This window comes from Nicotiana tabacum, chromosome 24 (assembly GCF_000715075.1).
Source record: "Nicotiana tabacum cultivar K326 chromosome 24, ASM71507v2, whole genome shotgun sequence".
NCBI classification, from domain to species: domain Eukaryota; kingdom Viridiplantae; phylum Streptophyta; class Magnoliopsida; order Solanales; family Solanaceae; genus Nicotiana; species Nicotiana tabacum.
The window spans coordinates 21,947,280-21,965,525 of NC_134103.1; the positions used below are offsets into that span (position 1 = coordinate 21,947,280).

The 18,246-nt window shown below is 41.4% G+C and overlaps 1 protein-coding gene across 1 annotated transcript; it reads right to left on the minus strand.

Moving 5' to 3' along the window:
• Positions 1-9,652: 9,652 nt before the first annotated feature.
• LOC142178058 (uncharacterized) lies at positions 9,653-10,012 on the minus strand. Its single transcript, XM_075247381.1, has one exon. The coding sequence runs from the start codon at positions 10,010-10,012 to the stop codon at positions 9,653-9,655; it is 360 nt and encodes a 119-aa protein (XP_075103482.1).
• Between the last annotated feature and the right edge of the window lie 8,234 nt (positions 10,013-18,246).

An 18,246-nucleotide genomic window follows, 5' to 3' on the forward strand; every position in this document is an offset into this window, starting at 1 on the left:
ACATTATGGGCAAGCTTATGGTACTAATTGCATGCATGTGACTTCTTTGGGAGAGTGAGCGATTTCCTTTGATATATGCGAGTCCTTAAAATATATTTGAGCATTTGATTTGAATATGTGGATTCAACTTACTCTCTTATTCTTGTTGTGAGGGCACATGATTTCACGAGGAATATGTAATGTTATTAGACTTCTCTACAATGTTGAGTGTTCAAGCCATGAGTGCATTGTGACATTGAGTCAGTTTTTGAGGCTAGGATTGTTATGAGCATGTTGTCTTTGTTTTGAATATTTGTGAAGTATGACATAAAGTGAAGGGAAGTGTATGTGATTGCATATGCTAGAGTTTAATGGTTGCTATCAACCATAGTCATTGGTATAATGTGCTTCAAATGTGTTACATATAAAGTGCTCACGGTAAATTGTTGGTTGACTCGAGGACGAGTAACGTTTAAGTGTGGGGTAGTGATGTTTGGCTATAATTATATATTTTTAGTGCATTACTTACCATACATTTTTGGGCTTTAATGTTAAATTATACTATATTTGTGCTTAATTGTGTTTAATTTGAGTGTAGGTAGTTTGAAGATGGAATTTGGGAGCAAGATGAATATTTTAAGTGTATTTTATACACTACAATTAGTAGCTCATGAGTACCTAATGATGGAAACATTATGACATTATGATGGAGGAAGTTGAAAGCATGAGCATTAATTAAGTTAATTGGCTGAAAGTTTGCAAAAAGACATGAAGCATCAATTAGAAAATAAAATCGAAGAAGTTAGGCAGCAAATAGTTGAAGTAGAAAGAGTTAGGAGACGCGAGAGAAATTCCTCGCGTTAGGCTGAGCGACGCGAGGTCCAGCACGAGCTGCTTTGCACGTTCTATGTGGTGACGCACGGTGTTCGGGATTTGAGGCAATTTTGTCTCGTTTTTTGTCTTGGACTTGGTTATTTTGCCTAGACCTATTTCTACATCTATAAATAGTCATTAAACACAGGTTTTACATAACTTTTGACCAAGGGAGAGCACAAAGCCGCCATGGAGGCTGGGTTTCATCTTTCTTCTACCAAACATAGTAATTTTTATGTTTCTTTGTATGATTTGTTGTTTGGATACCATGTCTATATGGAGCTAAACTTCACGTTCTAGGGTTGTGGTTCTTTCATGACTATTATTATTTGGATATTGATTTTGTTGTCTTGATTATCATATTGGTTTATTTATTCAATCTTGCGCTTAATTATTTGATTGCTTAATCACCAATTGAATACTACTTACGAATCTAGGGTTGAATTCGAAAGTCGAAATTCTATATTGCATATAGGATTGAGTAGAGCAAGTTCTTGAACCTGGGCATCGGGGAACGGATTCGCAGTTAGGATAGACATATACCTAATTGCCTTACTTGGTTAATTTACAGGAATTATAAATGCGTTCTTGTTGATTCTAACTCCATAGACATATAGGAGTTAGGTTAGCTTGAATAGGCGAGTAAGAACTCGACAGATTCTTATGAGCAATATTAATCCTGTTAACTAATAAACTAGATAAATTAGTTAGTCAATTCAATTGAAGAATACAATAAGAATGTTAGATAGCCCATAACCCTGGATCGTTTTCATTATATTGATAACATAAAAATCTTCTCTTCCTTTGTTCAGAGTTCATTATTTATTTTCTTTTAATATTAATTAGATTAAGGTCACATAATTCAAGGTTTAATTCTTGTTTAGATAATTAGGATAGTCTAATTTAGTTAATAGTTAATCACAAGTACTCGTGGGTTCGACATCCGACTTTTAGTCACTTTATTACTTGACGACCGCACATACTTGCTTGTGCGTTTGGCCAAACAGTGTCTGTTGAAGGCTCTAGGGTTTCATAGGATTCAAATCAGATAGTGAAAGATGACGATTACCAATTGATGTAAGCTAAATCGAGTGGAAATCTAAGAGACATAGGTGAAAATTAGTGAGGGTTTTACATTGGGGGGGGGGGGGGTAGATTGATTTGGGGCCAAGGACCATCGGAGGTTATTGCATTTGACATCTGGACCTTAAATAAATATGATTAGATTCTGAGACATGCTCATACATGCTCCAATTTGAAAGAACATAACAGAAACTAGATGATTTGAACTTTAATCTTTGAGTCTAGGGTTAAGATTTGGGGATTTCAAATTTTATCGGTTAAAGGGTAAAGGCTTAGCGAGAATTGCGAACAAAGAAGACAATATGGATGATTTCCTGATGGATTCATGACCTTGCACAAATTTTTGCAAGGTTTTTGATTGATTTAAGCGTGTAAGTTTGAGAGAAAAGGGAGAGAAAAGGTAAAGTGAGAAGGCCGGGTTCGTGTTAGAGTGATTAGGGTTTGGGAGATTGGGGTGGTCGTCTCCGAGTTTAAGATATGGGAATAAGATCTTGGCCGTTGATCATTTAGATCAACGGTCCTGATATTTTAGGATTAAAACATTTTAAATGAGGGAATATGAGGGCCATAAGATCTCTGGGGTTTGACGGCGGAGATTGAGTCTTATAAGACTAAAGATAAAAAATAGAAAAAGAGGATTAAATGCGGACCGTTTATAGGATAGACCAATGGTCCAGATTCATTTGTGTTTTCTTTATGAGTGGGAGATACGGGTGATGTGGCGTGATCTCATTGGTCCAAAAGAGGTGACGGAGATTGCCAAGGTGGAGAGAAGGGAATTGGGTCTAGGTCAGATTTGGATTTGGTCTTGATAATTGGGTAGAAATTCATTTAAAGAATAGCCACCCTATATTTAATTAAGGAATTGCAATTATAGCCCTTTAGCCTTTTACCCTTTGAAATTAATTTTAAAAAAATTAATTATTTTCAATAAAATGTAGTAAAATTATAATTATTATATACTACTAATTATTGTAATTAATTGTTTATACAATACTTCCTTTTCGTAAATTGTATTGTTAATTTTTGAATTTTCACATAGTAATCTAATTAACGAGAAATTAAAGAGTAATTTATTAAATTAATTATAGAACCTACGTATAAAATTATTTTAGTAATCCTAAAATAGTAAATATATTTTTAATTAATAATGTTAATTCTATGTGATTAATTTTAAAACAAATGCTTGGTTAATTTGTGAAAAATAGATATTCATTACTAGAAATTACTTTGAAAATATTTATTGTAAATTATTAAGTATAAATAAATTAATTTAAAAGGGGAGGGTCAAAATTGGCCGTCAACAGCTACCCCTCTTTGGCCGGAGATGATGAAAGAGTTTTCGGGCAAAGAAATTGAACCAAAGCCAATTTTGTCCCGACTTTTAGGCAGGTATTGCAGGAAATGGGGATGGTGAATTGCAGGATTGAGTTGACGAAGAATCAAGAAAGATTTGGGAATATTGGGTCGAATTCTATCTTTTAATTGCTTACATACCTTGGGCTTAACGAGAATCAGGCCTTATGTATTTATAGAGTAGGGACTTTGGGGAAACGACACTCGCATGATTTGCCCAGTATTGTATTGCGATGATACAGTGAGACGTAAGATTGGTCACTCATGGCAGCTTGAATTTTGCGGCCTAATTTGAATGATTCAAAATTTTGAGCTCGCTGATCGTCTTGATCTTAAGCCCGCTACTGGGTTGGATGTTCCCTTAGAGTTGTAGTTCGGTCTACTGCTAAGAAAATGTTCCACGTTGCGGTTTTTGTTCCTGCAAAATGAATGGAATACATGCATACCAACATATTGTAATGCAGCATACATTAAGATGCGATGTAAATGATGCAGGAATGATGATGGCTGGCTATCGGCGAGCTGTTATTTGAGATTGGGATGATGTGATACTTGATCCTAACTCGATTTGTTAGTCGGGTTGTGTACCGTTACACAACTGTCGGAGCATTTGAAAATTATCTTCACTTGTTGGGAGATCTTGATTGGTAAAGTGCGTCTCCGCTTGTTGGGAGATCTTTGCACTAAAAAATGTCTCCGCTTGTCGGGAGAGCTTGATTGGTAGAGTACATCTCCACTTGTTGGGAGAGCTTCACACTGAAGTGTAAAGTAATCTACGCTTAGGAGTGATTGATTAAAACTGTAATCATGCTTAAAGTTTCATGAACAAAATGTTAAAATATTCAAAGTAATAGCAAATAAAATAAAAGCATGGCTAAGAGATACTCTTGACTGCGAAGCTAGGTTGTCGCCATCGATTGGCAGAACGTCAGTGACGAGGTTTGCGATTGTCTATTCTGGTGTCCGTTGTGATGGAGCGGTGATGCGGATTGCTTTGTTGGCGAAGTTTGTAGTTTGCTATATATAAGGCTCCGATTGACGTAGCCGACGTTTGATTTGTACAGGGCACTTCGATTGATTGAGCTTACAGTTTTCTATATACTGGACTTCGATTTGCGAAGCTGATGTTCTATCTGTACAGGGCACTCCGATTGATTAAGCTAACCGTTTGCTATATACATGACTTCGATTGGCGAAGCCGACGTTTGTTTTGTACAAGATGAACCGATTAGGTGAGTAGACAATTTTCTATGTATAAGTTCCCTATCCGCCGTCTGATTCTGAGATACCAGCAAAGGATTCAAAAGTTAGCTTTAGCTGTACCAGAAAAATTTGAGTAAAGGAGAATGTAATGACACGACTGGTCCATTTGAGCATTTGCACTTTGATCGGTAGTTTGAGGGAATGAGTAGCTCTGTATGTTGTATTATTACTTGTGTGAATCATCGGTTTTAATTTTTAGGTTATTCAGAATCATCGGTAGTTTGAGGGCATGAGTAGCTCCGTTTGAGGGCATGAGTAGCTCCAAGTTTGACTTTTGTGAATTTGACCCCGGAACAGAGTTTTGATGGTTCCGTTAGGTCTGAATGATGATTTTGGACTCGGGCATATGTCCAGATTTTTATTTGGATATTTCTAGAAGGTTTCGTCACAAATTAGCGAAAGTTGAAAATTTAAAGGTTTGGAAAGTTCATAAGTTTGATCGGGAGTTGACTTTGAGAATATCGGATTCAGATTATGTTTCCGGGAATTGGAATAGCTTCGTTATGTTATTTGGGAATTGTGTGCAAAATTTGAGTTTATTCCGAGTTGATTCGATATGTTTCGGCGCAAGTTTTGGAAGTTCAAAGTTCATTTAAGTTTGATTTGAGGCGCGATTCATTATTTCGATGTTGTTATGTGTGATTTGAGGCCTCGAGAAGGCCCGTGTTATGTCATGGAACTTTTTGGTATATTTGGACGGGGTCCAGAGGAGCTCAGTAGTGTTTCGGATGGTATTCAGATCATTTTCTTTCATTTTGGCACTGTTGGTACATGCTGTTTGCTCGTGTTTCAAACTTTCTTCGCAATTGCAAAGATTGGGACGCGATCGCGTAGTGTATCATAGGAGCTGGCCTTTTTCCTTCATCACATTCGTGCTAGTGGCATTGCGTTCGCGCACCTTTGTGAGGTCTGGGTATCGTGTTCACAACCTTATGACTGCATTCGCGTAGGGCAAAAATGAGAAGCTGGGACTGGGGAGTATGCCTTCGTGTTCGTGAAGTAGCTTACGCGATCATGTTAGGTGGAGCTATTGTGAATCATGTTCGCGAGGGTTATGCCGCGAATACGTAGAGTATTTCGGTGGCAAATTATTTTGGTTCATGCGAACGCGATGGATTTTTCGCATTCGTGTAAGAGGAATGCCCGGGTAGAATTATAAGTACTCTATTTCGGGGGTTTCGGCCATTTTATCATAATTGGAGCTATGGAGCTCGGATTGAAATGATTCTTGAAGAAATTTTCCCCATGTGGATTGGGCTAAGTGTTCTCTACTCATTTTTGATTTTATATGATGAATCTATCTTCGTTCTTGGCAATTGGAGATGATTTCAAAAGAGAAAATTTGGTGGGTTTTGCCTAAAGTTTCATAGAGTGAGGTTTTGAATTTTGAACATCGATTCAGAGTCGGATTTGAGTGAAACTAGTATGGTTGGACACGTAATTGAATGGGTCGTCGGATTTTATGAGTTTTATCGGGTTTCGAGGTGTGGGCCCAGGTTTGAATTTTAGGATGATTTTGGGCTTTTGACTAAAGATTCAATCTTTATCGATTGGGTTTGTTTCCTTTGGCATTATTTGATGTATTTGAGTTTCTTTTGGTTGCTTTCGAGTCGTTCGGAGGCCGGTACGCACGTGATGGCATTTTGGAGCATTATCTGGCTTGTTTAGTATTGGATTTGGCTTGTTCGAGGTAAGTAACACTTCTAAACTTGGTGCTGAGGGTATGAAACCCCAAATTATATGTTATGTGATTGATGTTGAGGTGACGCGCATGCAAGGTGACGGGAGTGGGGGAGTGCACCGTGTGAGTTGTGATTTAGTCGATTCCGTGAAACTGTGTAGCGATCTTATCTAAATATTTTTGCTGTACTCTATGTGTTAGAGCACTTGAGCTGTAATTTATGCTAAAAATCATGTTTAGGCTATATGCTGGTACTATTGGGACCCACAATGGTCGTTCTTTGCTGTTGAGTTATTTGCTTAATTGCAGTTATGTACTCAGCAGCATTCATCATTTTATATCATATCTCAATCTCTGTTATTGTATATTGTCACATCTTGCACCATTGATTAGGGCTGCTTAGTATGAGCGTTGTGAACCCGTGAGACTGGAGATATTGGTGACTGAGTTGGGGCCTAAGTGTCGTGCTGTGATATATATATATATATACACACACACATATATATACATATATACATATATTTGTTCGAGGTAAGTAACACTTCTAAACTTGGTGTTGAGGGTATGAAACCCCAAATTACGTGTTATGTGATTGATGTTGAGGTGACGCGCATGCTAGGTGATGGGAGTGGGGGAGTGCACTGTGTGAGTTGTGATTTAGTCGATTCCGTGAAACTGTGTAGCGATCTTATCTAAATATTTTTGCTGTACTCTATGTATTAGAGCACTTGAGCTGTAATTTATGCTAAAAAGCATGTTTAGGCTATATGCTGGTACTATTGGGACCCACCGTGGTCGTTCTTTGCTGTTGAGTTATTTGCTTAATTGCAGATATGTACTCAGTAGCATTCATCATTTCATATCATATCTCAGTCTCTGTTATTGTATATTGTCACATCTTGCACCATTGATTAGGGCTGCTTAGCATGAGCGTTGTGAGCCCGCGAGACTCTCTCTCTCTCTCTCTCTCTCTCTCTCTCTCTCTCTCTCTATATATATATATATATATATATATATATATATATATATATATATATATATATATATATATATATATATATATACACACACACACACACACACACACACACACACACACACACACACACACACACACACATATATATATATATATATGTTGCACGCCGCAACGAGCCTTATGGCTACGTATTTATATATTATTTGTACATAAAAATGTATATATACATACATACATACATACACACACACACACACACACACACACACACACACACACATATATATATATATATATACGTGGATCAGGTTTCACGCTGTAACGAGCCTTATGGCTATATATAGGTGGATCGGGTTGTATGCCGCAACGAGCTTTATGGCTATCTATATGTGGATCGAGTTGCACGCCACAACGAGCCTTATGGCTATTTATGGATTGTGGATCGGGTTGCACGCCGCAACGAGCCTTATGGATACTTATATGATTGGATCGGGCTGCATGCCGTATCGCCGCAACAGCTACTGTACAAGAGTGCTGAGTATTGAGCAATGGTGAGAGAGGATACGAGACAGTGAGATTGAGTACTCTGAGAGTGTTAGTACATGAGTTCATCACTGAGATACATTGCATTTGACATGCGTACTTGAGATATATGCATAGAGATGCATTTCCTTATGCTACCCAGTTTTGGTGACATTCATTATGTCACCTGTATATTGACATATAGGCATAGGGATGTATTTTCCCCATGCTATCTGAAAATGAAACTTCTTGTTTATCGTTGAAAGGTTTCTGGGAAAAATCATAGTTTTCAAACTTACTCGAGTACTCTGAGAGTGTGAGTACATGAGTTCATCACTGAGATACATTGCATTTGACATGCGTACTTGAGATATATGCATAGAGATGCATTTCCTTATGCTACGCATGCCCTCATAACTGTAAACGAGTTGAGCATCTTATCTCTGAGTTATTTTCATGCACCATTTTATTATATTGTTATGAACTGTTGCTGGTTATTGGAGTTGGACCCTGACCCTTGTCCTAGCTCGTCACTACTTTCAACCTAAGGTTAGGTTTGTTACTTATTGAGTACATGGGGTCGGTTGTACTCATACTACACTTCTATACCTTGCGTGAAAATGTTGGATGTTGATGTTGATGTTGCTGTGCAGGGCGGGAGCTGGATTTGAAGATGTACCTGCGTTCTGGCCATAACCGCCTCTTGATCGTGGTAGCTTTAGAATTTTATTCTGTTCCTTTATAGTTCAAACATATGATGTACTTTATTTCATACCAGATTTGTAAATTCTAAATCTCAAAAGCTCATGATTTGTACTACCAGTCCTTGTAAAATTCCTCTATAAAAGCAATTGTATTATCATTTCTATTCTTATAAATCTCATTAAATTAGATAGATGTTAATTGGCTTACCTGACGGGTTGGGTTAAGTGACATCATGAATAGATAGATTTTGGGTCATGACAGAGAAAAAGGGATGATTTTAGGCAAGTGGGGGATCCGTCATTTGCCCCAGTGTGGTCCTAGTGCTTCCTTACTCCATGTTGACCCTGCACTCAAAGAAAACTTCTTAGTAGGGGGGAAGTTGGTTTGTGTCAACCATAGTGTTGGTTTTCCCCGGCCTTGAACATGATCGTGCTATGAAGTCTGGTAGATGAAATAGATTACGGTATATACATATATTTTGTTTTAGAAAATATTTCGAAAATAACATGTTTTTAAGGCAAATGCTGTCGTTCTGGATTATGACACGTTACGAAAGGCTCTTCACATGCGAGCGTATCCTCTTGAAAACCTTGTCCTATTGATTTTTACTTTGATGACACCACTGATAATGTGGCTGTTTGCTGTTGCGACTGCATCCTAATTTGAACTATTGCATTACAAAGGTTTTCCTAGGGTTGAGACCAAAACTTTTCAGGTTGCCTTCATATCCAAATGGAATCAGATGTGAACGTAGTTCATGGGTTATGATGAAATATGATGAAGATGACCGAGCCTGACTTAGGCAGCCTACGTATCCAAATGGAATCAGGTCAAAGTGTAGTTCGATTACAACAGATACAAAATGATGAGATTAAGAATGAAAATGGTCGAGTCTGACTCAGACAACCTGCATATCTAAGTGGAATCAGACCAAAACGTAGTTCAATTACAAAATACAATTTAATCCGATGAGTATTGCCTACATATTCCTTTCTGAGGGGTCCGCACGCCCCTTCATGTATTTCCTCTAATAGTCTGGTTGCTTTAGCAGCGTCTACACACCTCAACAAACCTAAGTCTGGGGTCCTCCTATACAGGACTTCCCTGTTGAGGACAAAGTGGGTTGCTAGCCTCCCAAAGGCTTGCTTTTGACCATTAGTAGCGTTCTCCAGGTATTCCCTGGTCGCAAGGAATTTCTTGATGTCGTGATACTATGGTTTGCCATCGGGTTCTTCTTCTACATGGAAGAAATAGGCATGTTGATCCCTAATCTCTACCTCGATAGGGTCGATGTAGTTCTTGTCTATATGCTGAATCATAGACGATAGGGTTGCAAGGGCATCGTCGAACTCGTTCTGGATCCTGGGGACGTGATTGAACTCAATATTTGTGAATTTCTTGCTCATCTCCTTCACGCAGTGTAGGTACAGCAGTATCTTGACATTCTTGGTAGACCATTCTCCTTGGACCTGGTGTATCAGCAAATCAGAATCTCCTATGTCCAAATGCTCTTTGATGTTCATGTTGACTGCCATTCTGATTCCAAGGATGCATGGTTCATATTCAGTCATATTATTGGTGCAAAGGAATCTTATCTTTGCCGATGCTGGATAGTGTTGTTCAGATTCTAAAATCAGGACTGCCCCAGTCCCGACTCCTTTGAAGTTTGCTGCTCAATCGAAAAATATTTTCCACCTAGGGTATGATTCTGCAATATCTTCCCCGACAAATAGTACTTCTTCATCAGGGAAATACGTGGTAAGCAGTTCGTAATCTCCATCTACCGGATTCTCGGCGAGGTAATCAGCTAAAGATTTTACTTTGATAGCCTTCTAAGTTATCTACATAATGTCAAATTCGCTGTGGAGAATTTGCCATTTAGCTATTTTTTCGATGGGCATTTGTTTCTGAAAAATGTACTTGAGCGGGTCGAGCCGAAATATCAAATGTGTGGTGTACGCTGACATGTAATTCCTTAGCTTCTGAGCAATCCAAGCCAGAGCATAAAAAATGCGTTTTATCAGGGTATACTTGGCCTCGCATGGCATGAACTTCTTGCTTAAGTAGTAGATGGCACGCTCCTTTCTCCCACTTCCATCATGCTGACCCAATACACAGCCGAAGGCGTTGTCCAAGACTGATAAATAGAGTAACAATGGTTTCCCTGGTTCGGGGGGAACTAGCACTGGCGGGTTTCAGAGATACTCTTTGATTCTTTCGAAGGCTTTCTGGCACTCTTCCATCCATTTTATGGCAGCATCTTTCTTCAACAGCTTGAAAATGGGTTCATAGATTACCATGGACTAGGCTATGAAACGACTGATGTAGTTCAATCTGCCCAAGAAATTTATGACATCCTTCTTTCTCTTTGGTGGCGGTAATTCTTTGATGGCCTTGATTTTTAATGGGTTCAGCTCTATCCCTTCCTGCTTACAATGAAACCCAATAAATTTCCAGCGGGGACTCCGAACGCACACTTCGCTGGATTCAAATTCAAATTGTATCTTCGCATGTGTTCAGAAAATTTCCTCAAGTCGTCCAAGTGTTCCGAGCTCTTTCGAGACTTTATGATGACATCATCCATATATACTTCAATCTCCTTATGAATCATGTCGTGAAAGAGGGTCGTCATGGCCCTCATGTAGGTGGTACCAACGTCCTTGAGACCGAACGACATAACTCTATAACTGTAGACTCCCCAAGGTGTAGTGAAAGTTGTCTTCTCTGCATCTTCCCCGTGCATTAAGATTTGATGGTATCTAGCAAAACAATCCACAAATTACTGCAGTTCATGCTTAGCATAATTGTCAATGAGGATGTGGATGTTTGCCATAGGGAAATCGTCTTTTGGACTAGCTTTGTTGAGATCTCGGTAGTCCACGCATATTCTGATTTTTCTGTCCTTCTTGGGCACTGGAAAAATGTTTGCCAACCAGCTTGGATAGTTGGTGACCCTTACTACATTTTCTTGTATATGTTTGGTCACTTCTTCGGTCTTCCTTTATCCTCGGACTTAAATCATGTTTGAACTTTCTGGGATTCTGCTTGACTGGCGATCTTGTACGGTTGGTGGGAAGTCAATGTGAGACAATGTTGGTGCTTAATCCTGGCATGTCATCATACGACCATGCGAACACATCGATGTACTGTCGGAGAAGATCAATCATATTTTCCTTCTGCTCTGTTTCTAGGTGAACGCTTGTAACGACCCAGCCGGTCGTTTCGAGAGTTATAGTCCCGTTTCCCCCATTTCTGCTTCCTTTTGTGCTTTTCCGCTATATTATGGTTTACCGAGTTCGTTATTTTGGGTCCGGAGTGGTTTCGGAGTAGATTGAGACACTTAGTCTCTAAAGTAGAACCTTAAGTTGGAAAAGTCAACAGGATGTTGACTTATGTGTAAATGATCTCGGATTTGAATTTTGATGGTTCCGTTAGCTCCGTTAGGTGAAATTGTACTTTGGAGTGCATCCGAAATGTGATTTGGAGGCCCGTAGGGGAATTAGGCTTGACTTGGCAAAATTGGAAATTTGGCGATTTCAGTCGGCAATGGAAAATTTGATATCGGGGTTGGAATGGATTTCCAGAAGTTGGAGTAGGTTCGTAGTGTCAATTGTGACATGTGTGCAAAATGTGAGGTCAGTCGGACGTGGTTTGGTAGGTTTCGGCATCGTTTGCGGTATTTGGGAAGTTAGAAGTTCTTAGGCTTGAATCCGAGGGTAATTTGGTGTTTTGATATTGTTTTGAGTGATTTGATGATCTGTCTAAGCTTGTATGTTAATATATGACTTGTTGGTATGTTTGGTTGAAGTCCCGAGGGGCTCGGGGTGAGTCCGGGTGGTTAACAGATTGTTTGAAGTTGGAAGAATCCAGCTGAAGCTGCTGCTACTGGTATTTCAGCACATGCGGAGGGGGAGCCGCAGGTGCGAGGTCGCTGGTGTGCTTGGCGAGCAGCAGATGCAGACATAGAGGACTTGGGTTGGAATCGCAGGTGCATAAGATTGGTCGCATCTGCAAGCCCGCAGATGCGAGGCTGAGTCGCAGATGCGGAAGTGAGGAGGACTGGCAGTGGCCACAGGTGCGAGGTCTTTTCCGCAACTGCGAAGTCGCAAAAGCGGATATGGAACGCAGGTGCGGAGATGGGCATTTAAGTGATTTTCTGCAGATGCGGAGATTTTTGCGCAAAAGCGGCTCCGCAGGTGCGCATTTTTGAGCCGCAGGTGTGAAAACTTGGACAAAACCTATAGATAGAAGACTTTGTGAATTTTTGTTTATTTCCACCTTTTTCAAGTCGGACCTTAGAGCTTTTGGAGTGAGTTTTGAAGGGGATTCAAGGATATTCACCGAGGTAAGTTGCTTGAGCTCTAATACTCCTAGCTATGGTATTTTCCCATTAATTTCTCACCTAATTAGTAGGATTTTTGGAGTGAAATAAGGGGTTAGGGGTTGGGATTTTGGAGAGAGTAATTTGGGGATTTGAGGGACCAAATGAGGTCGGATATTGATGAATTTAGTATGGGTGGACTCAGGAGTGAATAGGCTTTCAGGTTTTGTGACTTTTTTTTGGATTTCGAGACACGGGCCTGGGGGCCGGGTTTGAGTGAATTTTGGGATTCGGCCTATAAATTGGTATTTTCCTTATGGGATTCATTCCTTTAGCTCATATTGATCGTATTTTATTGCTTGTGGCTAGATTCGGGTCATTTGGAGGCTGGTTCGAGAGGAAAGGACATTTCGGATTAGGAGTTCTACGCTGTTGAGGTAAGTAACAGTTTTAAATCTGGTCTTGAGAGTATGAAACCCGAAGTTTGGTATAATGTGACTGTTTGGAGGTGGCACCCATGCTAGGTGACAGACGTATGGGTGTACGCCATGAGTGATTGAGACTTGGTCCATCCCGGGAAACTGTGAAGTCTAATAGCCTTTATTTATGTTTATATGCATTCCTGTCTACTAGAACTTGACTGCCTTCATATTAGAGATCATGCTTAGGCTATATTCCTGCTCATGGTAGTTATATTCAGTCATAGTGATTCTTGTACATGTTTACCTCAGTCTCTGTTATATTTCCCTGATAATATACTGCAACACTTTGATTTGGGCTGTTTTCCCTTTCTTTATTGAGAGCTATGGGACTAGAGAGGTTCATGACTGAGTAAGGTCGAAGGACTGGTTGTGAGGTATTGTTCTATGGCACGTGAGTTGTCCGTGAAACACGTGATGTCTGTGCGGATCCTTGTATTTATACTAGGACACGTGAGTTGTCCGTACAGCACGTGAGTTGTCAGTGCAGATTATAGCGCTTGGGCTGTAGGAGCCCCTCATGAGTCTGAACACCCCTAGTGAGCGCAGGTACCTATTGAGCGTGTGCATTGAGGGCTGAGAGTTGAGTGCCGAGTTATTGAGGGTTTGAGTGACTGTTGCCCTGAGAGGCTGTTCTTGCTTTTCAATTGTTGATTTCACTTAGTTTCTATCTGTCATTGTTGTGAATTTTTTGAAAGTTTCTATATCCGGAGTACCTGCACTTTAACTGTATAAAACTGATTTGACTGAAATTGCCGGATTTGAAAGTATGTTTATTATTTGCTGGAATTATTGAAAATGAATTGTGCTGTATAGATCGTCGCTCTTCTCAGTTCCTTATTTATTTCTGTTACTTGTTGAGTTGGTTGTACTCATGCTACACTCTGCACTTCATGTGCAGATCTAGGTGTATTTGATCACGGAGGTCGTTGAGTTCGGGCGTGATCGAGTACTGGAGACTACGAGGTAGCTACCGGCGTCTGTAGGACCTTGTCTCTCCTTCTATATTTCTTAATGTCTTGTATTGATACTTAGACACTGGTTGTATTAGTTTGGTTTTCTAGATGCTCATGACTTAGTGACACACCGATGTATGGGGCTAGTTTCTGCATTTTGATTCTATATTGAGTTCAACTTTGGTTTTTATGAAATATGTCTGATATGAAAAAGTTTTAAACTACCTTTTCTATTGAATTACTGGAGTATTTTGGGAACGTTGGCTTACCTAGTACCATCGATATACACCATCACAACATGTTAGGTTTTCGATCGTGACAAGTTGGTATCAGAGCCTAGGTTACATAGGTCTCACGAGTCATGAGCAGGTTTAGTAGAGTCTTGCGGATCGGTACGGAGACGTCTGTACTTATCTTCGAGAGGCTACAGAACCCTTAGGAAAATTTCACATTATTGGATTATTGTCGTTCGTATCTATTTATTCTGGTAACTAAACACCTATTGTTTCATTCTCTCACAGATGGTGAGGACTTATGCTACCGGTCAGGAAGGCCAGTCACCAGTACCACCAGCCAGGGCCGCGAGAGGCCGAGGCCGTGGTAGGGGCCGTGGTAGGGGCAGAGGTGCAGCCCGCACAACAGCTGGGGCAGTACCTGCAGATCTACCAGTTGTGTCAGATCAGGACCAGATTCCAGTTGTTGATGCACCAGCTCAGGCACCACCCATGCTTATTATGATTCCAGGCCTCCAAGAGGCCCTAGCTCAGATTCTGACAACGTGTACCGACCTTGCTCAGGCGGTCTCTATCCCGACGGCCGCAACCATTTCTCAGGCCGGGGGAGGCACTCAGACTCCCGCCGCTCGCACACCCGAGCAGGTTGTTCAGGGACTCCAGACACCGGAGGCACCACCAGCCCAGCCGGTTGCAGTTGCTCAGGAATGTGTGGTTCCTGCTATGCCTGAGGATTATCAGCGTAGGTTGGAGAGGTTTGGGAGACTCTAACCTCCACCTTTAAGTGGCATAGAGAGAGAGGATGCCCAGGACTTCTTGGACAGGTGTCAGAGGATACTCCGTACAGCTCGTATTCTGGAGACTTATGGGGTCTCATTCACTACATTTTAGTTTTCTGGGACTGTACTCAGATGGTGGGAGACTTACGAGAGGCGTAGGCCTGTTGGCGCAATACCCCTTACTTGGCAGCATTTCTCCGTGGTCTTTTTGGAGAAGTTCGTGCCTCAGTCCCGCAGAGAAGAGCTGCGTAGACAGTTTGAGCAGCTTCGCCAGGGTGATATGTCTGTGATGCAGTATGAGATATGATTCTCGGAATTGGCTTGTCATGCTATCTGGTTGGTTCCCACAAACAGAGAGAGTATCATTAGGTTTATAGATGGTCTCACTTTTCAGCTACAGTTGCTTATGACCAAAGAGAGGGTGTTTGGTGCTACCTTTGATGAGGTTGTCGACATTGCTCGGTAGATTGAGATGGTTTGTAGTCAGGAGAGGGTTGAGAGGGAGGCCAAGAGGCCTCGTGGTCAGGGCGAATTCAGCGGTACTCCTTCTGGGGGTCAGTTCCAGCATAGTAAAGGTCTTCATTTCAGACAGGCTCAGACAGCTCGGCCATTTCACCGTGGTGCATCATCTGGCCATGATTTTCACAGTCATCAGCAGGGCCAGTCATCATTTAGTGCACTACCATCACAGAGTTCTCATCATGCCCCATCCGCTCAGATATCCCCGGGTAGTTCTTTTGGGCATCAGGTGCAGCAGTTTCGTCAGAGGAGGGGTTATTTCGAGTGCGGAAATTTTGGTCACATTATGAGAGATTGCCCTAGGATATTGTGTGGGACTCCACAGTGGAGTACTCGACCGATGGTACCAGCACCAATTCCTCTACCACCCGCCCAGCCAGCCAGGGGTGGAGCTTAGCCAACTAGGGGTGGATCCCAGTCAGCTAGGGGTCGCCCGAGGGGGGGAGGCAGATCAGGGGGTGGTCAGGCCCGTTTCTATGCCCTCCCTGCCAGACCAGATGCTATTGCTTCAGATGCTGTGATTACAAGTATTGTCTCAGTTTGTCATAGAGATGCCTCTGTATTATTTGACCCTGGTTCCATGTATTCATATGTTTCCTCGTATTTCGCCCATTTTTTGGATATGCCCCGTGGGTCTTTAGTTTCATCTGTTCATGTATCTACTCCTGTAGGCGATACTATTGTTGTGGACCGCATATATCGGTCATGTGTGGTGACTATTGGGGTTCTGGAGACCCAAGTGGACCTTTTGCTGCTCAGTATGGTTGACTTTGATGTGATATTAGGTATGGATTGGTTATCTCCATGTCATGTTATTCTAGATTATCACACTAAGATCGTGATGTTGGCGATGCCGAGATTTGCGAGGGTTGAGTGGAGAAGTTCTATAGACTATGTACCTAGTAGGATGATTTCATACTTGAAGGCTCAACATATGGTTGAGAAGGGTTGTCTATCCTATTTGGCTTTTGTGAGGGATGTTAGTGCAGAGACTCCTGCCATTGATTCTGTTCCGGTGGTACGTGATTTCCCAGATGTTTTTCCTGCAGACCTGACAGGCTTGGCGCGTGACAGGGATATTGATTTCAGTATAGATTTGGTGCCGGGTATTCAGCCTATTTCTATTCCACCGTATTGTATAGCACTAGCGGAGTTGAAGTAGTGGAAGGAACAACTTCAAGAACTCCTTGATAAGGGGTTTATTCGGCCTAGTGTGTCACCTTGGGGTGCACCAGTTCTATTTGTAAAGAAGAAGGATAGTTCTATGAGAATATGCATTGATTACAGGCAGTTGAACAAGGTCACAGTCAAGAACAAGTATCCTTTGCCTCGTATTGATGATTTATTGACCAGCTTTAGGGAGCGAGGGTGTTCTCCAAGACTGATTTGAGGTCTGGTTATCACCAGCTGAAGATTCGGAATTCAGATATTCTTAAGACAACTTTTAGTACCCGTTATGGCCATTATGAGTTCTTGGTGATGTCTTTTGGGATGTCCAATGCCCCAGCAATGTTCATGCATTTGATGAACATTGTATTCCAGTCCTATTTGGACTCATTCATTATTGTATTCATTGATGACATCCTGGTGTACTCTCGTAGCCAGGAGGAGCATGCACAACATTTGAGGGTTGTATTTCAGAGATTGAGTGAGGAGAAGCTTTATGTAATGTTCTCCAAGTGTGAGTTTTGGCTCGGTTCAGTAGCATTCTTAGGGCACGTGGTGTCCAGTGAGGGTATTCAGGTGGATCCGAAGAAGATAGAGGCGGTGCAGAGTTGGCCTAAACCATCCTCAGCCACGGAGATTAGGAGCTTTGTTGGTTTGGCGGGTTATTACCGTCTCTTTGTGGACGGATTTTCATCTATTGCGTCACCCTTGACCAAATTGACCCAAAAGGGTGCTCCATTCAGGTGGTCGGATGATTGTGAGGAGAACTTTCAGAAGCTCAAGACTGCTTTGACCACAGCTCCAGTGTTAGTTCTGCCATCAGCTTTAGGTTCTTACATCGTGTATTGTGATGCCTCGAGGGTAGGTAGTGGATGTGTTCTGATGCAGGAGGGTAGGGTGATTGCCTACACCTCGTGCCAATTGAAGACCCATGAGAAGAACTATCATGTCCATGATCTTGAGTTAGCAACCATTGTTCACGCCTTGAAGATTTGGCATCATTATTTGTATGGAGTTCATTGTGAGATCTATACTGGTCACCGGAGTTTACAGTATCTGTTGAAGCAGAAGGATCTTAACTTGCATAAGCGGAGATGGTTGTAGCTTCTTAAGGACTACGATATCACTATTTTGTACCATTCGGGAAAGGCCAATGTGGTGGCCGATGCTTTGAGTCACCGGGCTAAGAGTTTGGGGAGTTTAGCATATCTCCCAGCAGTAGAGAGACCCTTGGAATTGGATGTTCAGGCCTTAGCAGGCCAGCTTGTCATATTGGATATTTCGGAGCCGAGTCGGGTATTGGCTTATGTGGTCTCCAGATCTTCTCTTTATGACCGTATCAGGGAGCGTC